The sequence below is a fragment of the Dunckerocampus dactyliophorus genome, chromosome 14 (assembly GCF_027744805.1).
Source record: "Dunckerocampus dactyliophorus isolate RoL2022-P2 chromosome 14, RoL_Ddac_1.1, whole genome shotgun sequence".
Lineage (NCBI taxonomy): Eukaryota > Metazoa > Chordata > Actinopteri > Syngnathiformes > Syngnathidae > Dunckerocampus > Dunckerocampus dactyliophorus.
Window position 1 is genome coordinate 23,144,794 of NC_072832.1, and position 14,041 is coordinate 23,158,834.

General features: G+C 42.0%; 1 protein-coding gene across 1 annotated transcript in view; it reads right to left on the minus strand.

The window, feature by feature from the left end:
- Positions 1–14,041, minus strand: part of LOC129193806 (semaphorin-4G-like) — a 56,878-nt gene that overhangs the window by 30,664 nt on the left and 12,173 nt on the right. Inside the window, exon 3 of the mRNA XM_054798472.1 lies at positions 667–818. Within this exon, the coding sequence (XP_054654447.1) occupies positions 667–818 (152 nt within the window). The remainder of the gene's footprint in view (positions 1–666; positions 819–14,041) is intronic.

Below are 14,041 nucleotides of genomic sequence, written 5' to 3' on the forward strand. Positions count from 1 at the left end.
ATGTCAATTCCTGTCCGCTCCTCACTCAGCTCCCCTTGGGAACACATTTATAGCAACACACATGAGCATGAGTCTTATTTATGTCTTATTTTCTCTATATGTCCACTATATTGGGTAATAGGAGTGTAAAGGTGACTATAGGGTTGTTACTTCACATCTAGAGGGCTCCAATAATGTTAAAAAAATGTAATTAGAAGGTCGTAAACAGGTTTTCTCTGCTGTAACTACAAAAATATTCCATTTATAAATAAAGATTCCTACTTTTCAAAAACTCCCATATCACAGTCAGGTCTGGAACCAATTAACCGTGATAAACAAGGGATTACTCTATCTATTGGAACTTCTTGTTCATGTTAACCCTATGTCTGTTTGGAGTCTGGTATGATTGTGACACGTGGCAAACCTCACAACGTTGGGTAAACCCTGGAAGAACTGGTTGAGGCACGGTTGCCATCATGCTAATTTATGCAAGTCTCAACCCTTTTCAATGTGATGTTCATGTGAATTCTGCATGGACCTGAGGACTTCATCATTTGCACACACGAGCCTGTTCAAACTGAAACAGCAGCTCCTAAAAAAAGATGCGGAATGCAAATGAAGCCTGAGGTAGACTTAAAAAGACATTTTCCACGGAACGTGGGGCAACACAGGCAAACAAACACTCACAGTCAGAGCAGAGGCGGCGGAGATGTCATAGGCGTCGAGAGCGAACGCGGCCCCACGGGCCCCGACGTAGAGGCGCTGCTCACTGTCAGCCTCCAGCAACATGGCGCTGTAGTTGACGGCAGAGGAGCGGAAACGCCTGCAGCCATGGAGACCTGAGAGGGCAGAATCATCACTTATTTACATTCATACGAGGAGCTACACCGCAATGTCATGCTCAATAAACACACCCGCACTGCCACAGTGGTTAAAAAGATGGTGTGAAGCTGTGGTGTTTTCAACACAATATACCAGATTTCGTCAAGTGATGACCTCAGATCCAAAAAGGTGGTGGCCCTAAGCTATAAGAGTAACCTCAGCTGACTTGGGCGTGCATTAGATGTACAATTGTAACCAGCCTGGTTCAGGCAGCCAGTCTGCAGAATGAGAGAAGAGAGAACTAACCATCGAGCCAAAAACCCCGACTGTCACCTCTAAGCCTAGCGCAACTCTTAAGGCATCATTTATCAACGTGCTCCTGCACACCTGTACTCGGCTGGCAAGCGTGTCACAAGAACGAGACGAGACTTTACCATTTCTTCTAATGAAAAACTATAAAAAATATATTGCAGTCTACTCATTTTACTACGTTACCATGCATTGCTCCTCACTCCATTCATGTCATTGTTCGATGGAGCAAACGCACCAAGGTGCTGAAACCAATGCACAGAGTGAACTCTCTTCCTTCCTGTTTGGAGGTGAGAGACGAGCAAAACAGACACGCATGCACATGGCAACATATTGAGGCTGGCAAAATGATTGAGTTCATTTTCATTTATTGTGTCATTAATTCATTTATTTATTACGGTCCCAGTCCTAGTGCCCCATGAGACAGTTTTTTTCTGAACGAGAAATCTTGACGCCGCTAGACATATCTTGAAAATCAGTCATGTTTTTTGGTATTTTTAATTTCGCCTGTGTGTGCTATAAGGCGGATAAACTCTCCTTTACCGCTACACGAAATGAAACCGACACACGTTAGTCAGTAACTTCATGTTCTGTGGCTAAATGGGGTCTGAAAACATGAAATCTAGTCACACATTTCTTATGACACAAACCAAAAGGCTCAGCTTCACCCGTCCACGCATACAAAGTTTTCGAAAACTTCCACTCTGGGCGGAGTTTTTCAAAAAGGACAAAAACATATGAGAAGCCAAAACGCATTAAAAATATGTGGGCTTTTGAAATATCCTGATTTGTGTGAACATGGCCTTAGGGTTATTTTGAAACCACATATTTTTCTATGCGTTTTGGCCTCTCGTCCACACACAAAAAGGAACTTGTAGAAAATTCCAGCCACAGTGGGGATTTTCAAAAACTCCACCCTCCACATGCGTGTGCGTGTGCGTGTGCGTGTGTGTGTGTGTGTAAGGGTAAAATGGAGCTTTTTGTTTTGTGTGGTAAGAAATGTGTAATATGATCTCATGTTTTTACCTTATTTAACAACGGAATAGGACGTTATTGACCTACAGGTGTTGGCGTAGGTGCGCATGTGCGTTGCCTTTATAACACGCACGGGAAATTAAAAAGAAACAATCATGATGTTTCCTGGGCTCCTTGTAGGCGAGGGCTGATTCTAAAGCTAATGTACACATCATTGTACATCTAATAAATCACTATATTGATGAACGGATGCATTATAATGCACGAGCAAGTCAGCTGAGGTTGCCTTGTCTGATTAGCCAAAATGTGCATGACAGCCGGTGAATGTGTTGAATGTGTTTTATGTGGACCTCCCATTTGTCAGAGCTTGGAAAGGGCACTGGAGAGCTCCGATGGGTGCTTGTTGCCTACTGCACAAATGGTGGCAGTAGCATTACGATAAAAAGGCATTTGTACCAGCATCAGTCTCCCCATTATTAAATGCCACATCCCTAATAGACACCTGGTATTCTCAGCAGTAAAAAAATGCCCTTAGTCACTATATGAGAAAATAGAGTATTGATTCTGTTTTAAAATGCACCCACTGGTTCATATGTCTCCTTGAACGCCTTTGGCCTCTCCGTGTGTGTACATGTATCCAGCCTCTGTGTGTGGCTTGCCATTACATTCCTCTCTCTATTAAGTTCACTGGACTCGTACGAATGCGGCAGTGAAAAACTTCCCTCAAGAAACGGATATTCATCATTCACAGCCTGAAAGAGAAGGGACTGTTGCGGTTATACCACACAGTTCCACAGAGGATGGAAGATAATTAAAAGAGTGCGGTTGGGGGGGGTTCTGCCAGGCTGTTGTTTGACAAGGCAGTGTACTGATGAGGCTCGGAGCAAAGGCACAGTGCAGCTTGTCGTGTCGTAAAAAGGTGCACGCTGTCGTCAGGTGACGCCCGAGGCTGGCATAAGCTAAAGCGAGCGTCTATCAGGGAGCCCTTTGGTTTGGGTAAACATGACGGCACCTGCACCTGTTAGGATCACATCAAAACTACACAGCCAATTAGGCTTTGTAGACTGGCGGTGATGGCGCAGGCATTTTGCTGAGGATGTCGGTGGTGAGATCTCACAATAGTGTCATCTGGAATTTACACAGTTTAAAAAGTGCTTTTAGTAAGCATGCCATTTTGTGTGGCTGTAGCATTAATGCTAATGAGCTGTGTTTGTCTCCAGCAGAGCGTGTGGCTCCAAAAAGCGCTGTCGTCTACTTTTTACACATACATTAGGGTTGCCAACTCCCAGAAAAATAAATAGACTACATAACTAGTGTTTTGAGGATAAGCTGTTAGCATAATGATGACAAGAGAACAAAGTTGCTAAACGACACTTAAAATAAGTAAGTTAGCACGTACCTCATAAACGCGATAGGCACTTGTAGCTTTCTCGCGGGACAAAAGCGAGCTCCAAACTAACCGCATGCTTGTTTGTTCTAAAGACAAAATGTCACCGTGGCAAAAAGACACATTTGACCAGACCAAAAGCTGGCTAGCTAGCTACTGTCAAGCGTGACAGCCAGACAAAATGCATAAACATACATGTCAGAAAATGCGGAAACATAGATGAGATTGATAGGCGCGCTGTTTTTTTTCAAGTCCCAGAACTTGTATAAAGAAGGTGAGTAGAGTAACACTATTGAATTCAAGAAAGAAGTTGCAGCAAAGTACAAAGGTAGAGTCTGTTACAATAGGTAATGTCAAGGGACCTCAGGTTGCAGAGGGAACGGTTTAACAGAGACACATCACAGAGAGGATTAATGATGGAAAACGAGGTTCCACTAAACACCTAATATTCAAGATTCAAGATTAAAGAGTTTTATTGTCATATGCACAGTAAAACAGGTAGTTCTGCTATGCAATGAAATTCTTATTCTGTTCATTCTCCCAAGAAAAGAAAGAAAACACAAGAAAAGAATAACAACATAAGAAACATTAATACCAATAAATTAAGCAACAACAACAGAAGAGACATTAATACAGATAAATAATACAAATAAATAAATAAATAAAGTGCTATGAGTGTGTGTGCGTGTGTTGCGTGCGGCGTGTGCGAGTGCTTCGTTGAGGAGCCTGATGGCCTGTGGGTAAAAGCTGTTTGCCAGTCTTGTGGTCCTGGACTTCAAACTCCTGTAGCGTCTGCCTGACGGTAGGAGTGTGAATAATGAGTGCTGTGGATGTGTGCTGTCCTTGATGAGGTTGTGTGTTCTGCGTAGGACTCTAGTTTTATAAATGTCTTGCAGTGAGGGGACGGCTGCCCCAACAATGTTCTGTGAGGTCTTGATCACCCGCTGGAGTGCCTTCCTATCACGTGTTGTACAGTTACCGTACCAAACAGTGATGGAGGCTGTAAGGACACTTTCGATAGTGCATCTGTAGAAGCAACTCAGGATTTTGGAGGACATGCCAAATTTCCTCAGTCTTCTCAGGAAGTACAGTCTCCTTTGGGACTTCTGGGGCATGCTCCTAATGAGACTACGGATGGTGTGCTGGGGGATCTCCTCCCAGGTCTCGACCAGGGCATCAATGAGCTCCTGAACAGTCTGAGGAGCAACTTGGCGGTGCCGGATGGACCTAAACATAATGTCCCAGAGGTGTTCTATTGGGTTTAGGTCAGGTGAACGTGGGGGCCAGTCAATGGTATCAATTCCTTCGTCCTCCAGGAACTACCTGCATACACTATCCACATGAGGTCGGGCATTGTCGTGGACCAGGAGGAACCCATACCATCACTGACCCACCACCAAACCGGTCATGCTGAATGATGTTGCAGGCAGCATAACGTTCTCCACGGCATCTCCAGACCCTTTCACGTCTGTCGCATGTGCTCAGGTTGAACTTGCTCTTATCAGTGAGGAGCACAGGGCACCAGTGGTGTAGTTGCCAATTCTGGTGGTCTATGGCAAATGCCAATCCAGCTCTACGGTGCTGGGCAGTGAGCACAGGGCCCACTACAGGACGTCGGAACCTCAGGCCATCCTCATGGAGCCTGTTTCTGATTGTTTGGTCAGAAACATTCACACCAGTGGCCTGCTGGAGGTCATTTTGTAGGGCTCTGGCAGTGCTCATCCTGTTCCTCCTTGCACAAAGGAGCAGATACCGATCCTGTTGAGGGTTGAAGGACCTTCTACGGCCCTGTCCAGCTCTCCTGGAGTAACTACCTGTCTGCTGGAATCTCCTCCATGCATCCAGGTACCACAGTGATGCCCTGATCCAGATCTGGGAGGAGATCCCCCAGGACACCATCCGTAGTCTCATTAGGAGCATGCCCCGACGTTGTCAGGCATGCGTACAAGCACGTGGGGTCCACACAAACTACTGAGAATCATTTTGAGTTGCTACAACGACATTTTAGCCAAATGGACCAGTGTGCTGCATCATTTTTTCACTTTCATTTTTGGGGTGTCTTTGATTTCCCCCCTCTATAGGGTGATCATTTTCATTTCTATCAAATGATGTGGCATCATTTTGTTACTAATACATCACCCACTTATTATCAGGAAAGATATTCAAGATCATTTTTCCCCCAGTTTAGATCTGATGTATTTTCCAAGTGTTCCTCTAATTTTTTTGAGCAGTGTGTACATATATATATATATATATATATATATATATATATATATATATATATATATATATACATATATATATATATATATATATATATAGCTAAAAAAAAAATTATCAAGCTAAAACAGGGGTCACCAATGTGGTGCCCGTGGGCACCAGGTAGCCCCCCACGACCACATGAGGTGCCCGCAAGCCTGCTTTTCATTCAGGTTTTCAGTTAATAATGAAAGAACAGTCGAAAGAAATGCATTCTGAAATACAAAATGTGAGTTGTGGACACCAGCATTTTGTTAATGTTCTGGTAAAACAAGCATATTCGCTTTGTTTGGGTTTAACATAAGCTCTGCAAATAAATGTTACAAAAATGAGTAGCTCTTGGCCATTTTCATTTTGTAAAAGTAGCTCTCACAAGGAAAAACGTTGGTGACCCCTAAGCCAAAAGACAACACACGTCTGAAATGTATTTGTCTTTAATAGTACCAGAACATTTGAATCACGCTTTAACCGTGCTTTTATGAGCCATGAAGCGTTGTGTTCAAAGACACCACGTGACATGTTTTGAGTGTAGATGTATTTTCTGGGATTTCTGGGATTAAATGCAGCAAATTTAACTTCTGCAATAGGAGTTATTTTAGTGAGAGAGAAGATAACCACTTACTGTTTTTCTTTGTCTTTCGATTTATTTAGACGACACATACACGGATAATAAAGACGTTTCAGCGTGTCAGTGAATGCACCTCGCTGTCGTCTAGTAACAATGAGGAAGTGTCGTTTGCGGGACGAGCGGACTAGAGAGTGTTTGTGGTAGTGATTTGGAGGTACATACTATATGTGCTGTTGGAATTGCACTGCTGTTGATGTGTCCCGGTCAGAAGAAGGTTATTAAAGAGCATCACACGCTGTGTGACTGTGTGGGGACGCTATTGATATGGTGTGCATGCGTTAATGATGCTAACATTTTTGACGTAATTAATGAAATAAATTAGTTACCGCCGTTAATGCACCATCTTTGACAAACAAAACAAAGAATAAGTAAAAATACAAGTAAAAATATTGCAAAAAAAAGTACAAAAATAAAGCTGAAATATTTGTATAAAAATGTATGTTTTATTTTAAAATATAAAATGTTTTAATACAATTTTTAAAATCTTAACTTTAGTGTATTGTGAGGAGAAAAAGTTAATACCAATAAAACACTTTGTCATCGATAACACTAAAGCTGAGATGCAGGCGCTTTTTTTTTCTTTAAATTAAAAAAAAATAAAATTAAAAAAAAATGTATAAGTGGCCCCCACATCCTTTGGTTTTTCAGTATGCGGCCCTCGGTGGAAAAACTTTGGACACACCTGTCCTAAACGAATACATTTTAGTGTTAGAACATCACTAAAAAGCCACTTTTAAACAACAGGGCACTTTTAAAAAGGCAAGAGATCTGTTTCCTCATGAATCTTAACGATGAAATTATGCACAAGATGGGTATCTGGTTTAGTGCTTGACATATAAACCAATCTGGCTGTCTACTCACGAGGAAGCAATTTAAGCTTTCAAGAGTTTTATGGGGACTGAACAGCACCTGATAAATCAATCCCTGCACGTTCTGGCTATGAATGACAGGTTTTGTTCTGTGCAAAAGTCTCGGTTAAAAAAGATGATTAAAGCAGCAACAACAACAACAACAACAACAACACTCCTGGTACATCTTTCCAAAAAGTGCAACACACTATGCACTGACTTTACTCCCGCTGTGTCTTTCCTGCTTCTCAGCAGGAGGAAGAGGAGTATTAGCGGAACACTGCGTGGGATTTTTAGGCCAACATTTTTGCCCACGTGAGTGCACACACTATGAGTGGCTCATTGTGGGAAGAAGACAATGCGATACTTCTCGTCAGTACGCGTAAAAAGTGAAGGTGAAAAGCTGAGAGAGCGACCCAGGTGCCGTTTGGAGGCTTCATTATGCGGAAGCGACACCAGCTGGCTCCTCCCACTCCAAACGCTCTGGCGGAGCTTGACGTGCGCCTCCAAAGAAATTCTAACGGCAAGAGATGCGATTGATCAGCTTTTTTAATTTCGTTTCATCATTCTGGTTTTTCCCTCCTGCAAAAGCGACAAAGAGTCAATGGTGCGAATTGAGGAGCATCTCAACAAAAAAATATGCAAAACGCAAATATGAGCGCACTTGAATATATATATTTTTTTATTTTATAAAAAGGCTTAAAAAAAAAAAGTAATACACATACGTAGTAATGCGTCGACACTTTATTATTTATAAGCATATTTGAATTTCGCTGCTGTACTCCATCGCGTTTTTTCAAAAATATATTAATGAATAAATCAGGCAGTTTCTTGGTTGAATACAGCCAATTATTAGAAAAAAAATATGCATATTTAAGGAATTCTTTTGCCTAAATTAAGCATTTTCGAGGCAAAAATGGCTAAATGAAGTAAATACAAACATAAGGCATTCAGAAGACGCATTCAAATACGTGATGATTCTACATCGGTCACTAGGTGTCAGTAATGTTTGGTGACTTGGTCGCACGAACAACAGGCTTTTATTGTAGATTTGAATTCTCTCACAACAGGCACAATAATCCCTAACATGGGCGACTGTTGTGGCTGTAACCCAAGCCAAGCTAAGGCCATGTGCACATGAACATGGATATTTTCAAAAACACACGTTTGCCCCTCCCAGTTGTTAGACTGAGACTTAGAAGCGTCGATGACGTCATTTCCGTAGACGGCATAATAACAAACATGGCCAATCGCAGGAGAAGACACATGTGGACTTGGCATGTCCCAAGCCACATATTTTGGCTTCTGATCCGATCCAATTTCTTTTTTTTTTCAGTCTCTCCTTAGCTTTTTTCAGTCTTGCCGATCCAATCCGATAGTAAATGGTCTTTCACTTGTATAGCGCTTTTCCTCCTCCAAATTCGCACATTTACCGACTGATGATGCAGCATCAGGAGCAACTGGGGGTTTAGTATCAATTTGTGGTGTGATTGAGAATATATAACATTTTTTTAACAAACTCTCTTCAACGCAATAGTAATTTATTGACGGTCCCGAGTATAAACAACCAGCGGTTAGAGCAGCACTTCCCGTGTGAGCTCCCGTCACAATGACACAGCAGTCCGGGCACAGTGAGGAGGAACTACCGTTGTAGCTTCATAGCGCAATATCCAGCGTAAAACTAACTTCACCACGGTACATCGCGGACATGTCTGCATGGTGGTGTTGCATTTTCTTCTTCTTGCGGGTGCGGGAGTCGAGTGGCAACCAGCTTGCCCACCATGTTGGAGTGTAGCCTCGTGTTAAAAACGTTATACGGCAACCGGATTGGCCTGATCTTGCGGCGGAAGCCGATATTATCCGACCTTCAAAATAAAACGAATCGGCAGCCAATCCCGATCCTGAAGATCAGATCGGGACATCCCTAATGTGGACTGCTGGCGAAGTAGTGTTACTTTTCATTCGATTATTTCACATTTGTCAGCTAAATTGATCAAATATAAAACTGAAAATGTATGAAAAATACGGTCTTTATTAAAATGTAGCAGCTGTTGATTAGTACTACCATGCTGTGGAGTGTAGTTCATTTTATCGGTCAAGACAGAACTCCATTTGCTGTGGCGCTATCATTCCTGAAATAATTAATTGTTATCTGTCGGCAACAAGCCAAAAGCTCCGTCTTTGCCGCCCACATACAACCGGTGAAGCCCGAGTTTTCAAAAATCTTCACCCTGGTAGAAAGTTTCCAAAAGCTCAGTTTTTAAATAGGACAAAAGCCTAGGATTCCGTGTGGACGAAAGGCCAAAACGCATAAACAATTTGTTTCCTATATGTTTTATTTTCTCTAATTATGTTCACAATATTGGGTAATAGAAGTGTAAAAGTGACTTTAGGGGTGTTATTTCATGTCTAGAGGGCTCTATTAATGTTAAAAACCGTATTTAGAAGGTCGTAAACAGGTTTTCTATGCTCTAACTGCAAAAATATTCCATTTAGAAATACGTAATCCTACTTTACAGAAATTCACTTATCACTGGCGAGTCTGGAACCAGGAAAATAGTGCTCCCTCGCATTTTCGTCGCGAATTGCAAGCCAAAGAGCTACAACAGGATCAAGACGCCACCGAAAGTGCCACCACAGCGACTCCGCTGTGGCATAATTCAGCCTTAATAAGCCACAGCATGTCGCCGCTGCACACCAGACTGGAGGAGAAAGTGCAGGTTTTCAGTTTTCATGAGGGGAGGGGGGGGAAAGACAAGGCCTGATGATCCTCAGATAAAGATGAAAGTTACATCCACACATCACATTATGGCTCATTCCGTAAGAATGGTGGGGAATGTTAGATATGAAAAACCAGTGCAGTGGAATTCATCCCATGCACACGCATACACAATCTCCCTTCTCAGATGAAACATATTGCAATCAATAAATAAAAAGAAGTCATTTAAGCGCCTAGATGAGTTTTTTTTTTACCTTTATCAGGTTGCTAAGAAATAGAAGGAATGACAGGGATGCAGTAGATTTGCATATGAAAACCCTCTCACAGGAGCGAGGTCGATAAAGCGCGGGAGGACGGTTGATAAAAAATATGTATTGATGCATTGTTGCTGTGTTCTTGTAGCAGGGCTGAGTCATGGAGGACGGCCCGTGGGCAAGGCTTGTGCACTGATGGATTCTGAAAGTGTTTGAAGAGGAAAGGAAGACATTAGGGTGTATTTTCCTAAGTGGAGGCTTTCTCTCGCACCTCAGCGGATCAACAGAAACAAAGCCCCGGCTCAGAGGAGCTACGCAAGGACACACACTCGCTGGAGCCTATCCCTGCTGACTTTGGGCGACAGGCGGGGTACACCCTGGACTGGTCGCCAGCCAATGGCAGGGCACATATAGACAAACAACCATTCACACTCACATTCATACCTATGGACAATTTAGAGTCTCCAATTAACCTAACATGCATGTTTTTGGAATGTGGGAGGAAACCGGAGTACCCGGAGAAAACCCACACGCACGGGGAGAACATGCAAACTCCACACAGAAATGCCCAAGAATCGAACCCAGGGCTTCCCGATCTCCAGACTGTTACTGTGTTGGCCAACATGCTAACCACTAGACCACCGTGCGGCAACAATGATAATAATAACAATAATAATAATAATAATAATAATAACAACAACAACGACAACAACACAGGTGACTAAGACAACACCTGTCAGTCTATTTGCGTTAGGGCTGTCCTTTGATAGTTGTAATAATAATAATTAAAAAAAAAAAATTATAATAAAAAAGCAACATAAACATGCTTCATGCATACATATACATTTAAAGACAAATATTTGCATTTTTATTAGTTATTAGTAGCAACATTTTTGATTTTTCTAGTTGCATTATGCCTTTTTGCTCTTTTTTTCTACTTTAGCTGGGTTTTTGTTTATTTTATTTCTCCAATGAGCCACGTTTCACAAATGGCCTCTGTGCCACACTTTGGACACCCATGCACATTTTACCAGGATGGTGTGGTGCAGCAAGGTGACTTTCTTGGCTCTGTTGGTTAGGGTTTGGGTTGCATTATGGAGGGTTTTGGGGGTTTTTGTTATAGCTTTGAGACGTGCGCCGCATGGCGTTACAGAGATGGAGCTCACTCCCGCTCATCTGCTCGGCGAATTCTTCACCTTTGTTGATGGCTTGTATTTAATTACAGAATAAATGCATGACGCAAGAAACACTTATATGCGCACCCTTACTCGCTAAATGTAACGACCATGTCGCTAAATTGTTAACACAGATCTCTTCTACGAATGAGGTGTGTTATGACACGGAACCGGTGATCGCCAGTACTTGAAAGTTGTCAATAGAACCGCTCAGTGATTAAGGGTGCAGACAAGTCTGAATATGTACATGGGTTGATCTGGCAAATCTTAAGTAAAATTGATCAAATGTAGAATTAATCCAGCTTCTGCTTGGACATCAACAAGTAGCAAGCAGCCACACGTCACTCGCTGATGCTGATCATTCATTGTAGCCTTGCCATTGTTCACAGTCTTGATTGGCTTCTGGCTGCCCTGTTCTCGCGATACTGCTTTTCTACAAACGGGAAATGTAATCACGTTTTAATGCCCTAATTTTCCATATAATCTTAGTTCACAACATTTTGGTGTTAAAATACGTCTGTTTGACACAAACTACACACTGGGATGCATCCAAGCATCATGTCATGTATTAAAAGTGTCTTCTTCCAAATACCTAAAGAGACATAAGACAGTCAAAAGTGATCATTTTAACTACAGCAAAGCATGCTGGGAAATGCATAATCTTGTCATCAGTGCTAATGGAACATTTTGTAAAATGCTAACTACTATTTTTTGAGCCTAGATTATTGCGGCACGTCCTGTCGTGTTCACAATTTCAAAAGGAGCATCGGTGTGTGTGTGTGTGTGTGTGTGTGTGTGTGTGTGTGTGTGCACGTGCACTGATGATACGAGTATGCTTCATTCACCAGTTATGTAAAGGACAAGACGGTTTAGGGTTTTTAATACTTTCAGTATGCAGAAATATACAAGTGTTGAAAATTTCAGGATAAATAACAATAAAGATACAAAGTTGGGGAGTGGGGTGGGAAGATAATGTCCAGTTCAGCCCACAACCTAAAGAAGGCATTGAGCTTTGGCCCCCGGTGCGACACGCCTGTTTTGTTGTATCCATATACTTAAAAAATATGACTTATTTGAGCTTGTGTAACTTTCATTTGTCTCCTTGCTGGTGTACACATTTCCCCCTGCCCCTGGCTTCCTCTTCTTCGCTTGTGAATTAAATGTTGCCAGTAGCGGCGCCATGACACTCCACAGAAGCTGCTGTTTTAGTACCGACACATGGTACCTTTTGATTTTACGTGAGTCGTGCCCAGTAATACAGACGGAATTGGGTCGGTCCCCATACACAATAAATATCGTTACCGGTAGTGTTCTATGCTCTCACTATGAAGATATTATATTTATAAATAAGAAATCCTACTTGGCGGAAATGCACTTATCATGATATCGGCGATGATGTCCGCAGAGGAACAAGCTTGCTAGCTCAGTATCTGCACGGCGCAAAATTGTTTGTAAGTTTTGCCTTCAGATTGTAAATATACAATTTGCAATGATTGTAAAGCACTATTTATGCGAGGTGGGGGAGTGAGGCGTCTTCCTTCAATACTTCTATCACTATAATAATAACCACTTCATCATTTCAAAATGTAGCCATTCATATTTTGCACTTCACTTTGTTCTTATCCGGATGTTTGTGCCACATATAAATGTGCAGCTTTCCAAATGGTATCATTGCTGTTGATCGTAGGAGAGCATGTTATTTACCTGACTTTTGGTCACGACTTCTTTTTTTAATGACTGTTTTGTTGAGACAAAATGTTGGCACTTTCCCACAACTTGTAACACATATTGCACTATTTGTCTTATTTTGCGCAACACAAAAGTGTTTATTTGTGAAGTGCATCCAGCGGCATCACAGTAAAAGAAGCATAATGTGTGATATAGGGATTGGTAATGAAGTGCTGGACAGTCAGTGTATTGCATATTGGTAATAAAGCATCTCTATATTATATACATCGTATTTTCCCCTTCTGTAAATATTAGAAACGTCTCTCAGTGCATTACAATCGCTGTTCAGGTGTGCCAAATGTTGTGGCCACTGAGCGCTGTACCAGGACAGTTGTCATGGTTACGGTGCCTCCCTGAACTAGCTGAGGCAGCATCAGTCTTCACAGATGCTCTGCAGGGATCTAAGGAGGAGGACTTTGAGCAAAAAAAAAAAAAAAAAAAAAAAAAAAAAGGCACCGCAGGCGAGACGGAGACAATGTATCTTTGCAAGTCAGTGGAACAACGCCGCTGACGGTGGAAGGATTGACAAAGAGAGGAGCTGCGTTGGGAGAGTGTTTAAAACAGCGAATGAGGGCGGAGAGTTCAAGGAAATAAAGAAAAATGACAACATGAAGAAGATGCGGGACCGCAGATGCAGGAATGGCTAAAATACTCTGTTTAAAAGCATCTTCAATGCTTTTGTAAGGTCTTAATAAATACATGAATTCTGTTACGCATCACAAATTCAGCCTTTAAGTGCAGGTTTCAGTGGTGCAGAAATGTACTGTACCACACTGAGAGCTTTCTAATGTTTTGACTGTTTCACTCGCTAAATAAGGTCATCAAAACATTAAAAACACCTCTAAATAACGAAATAAACTCCAATCAAAACAGAAAACACGTTGCATTGTAATTGCTGATATTGGATGTCAGTGGAGAGTGCTGGTGGACCTAATGTTGTGTCCGCTGGAGCACTACC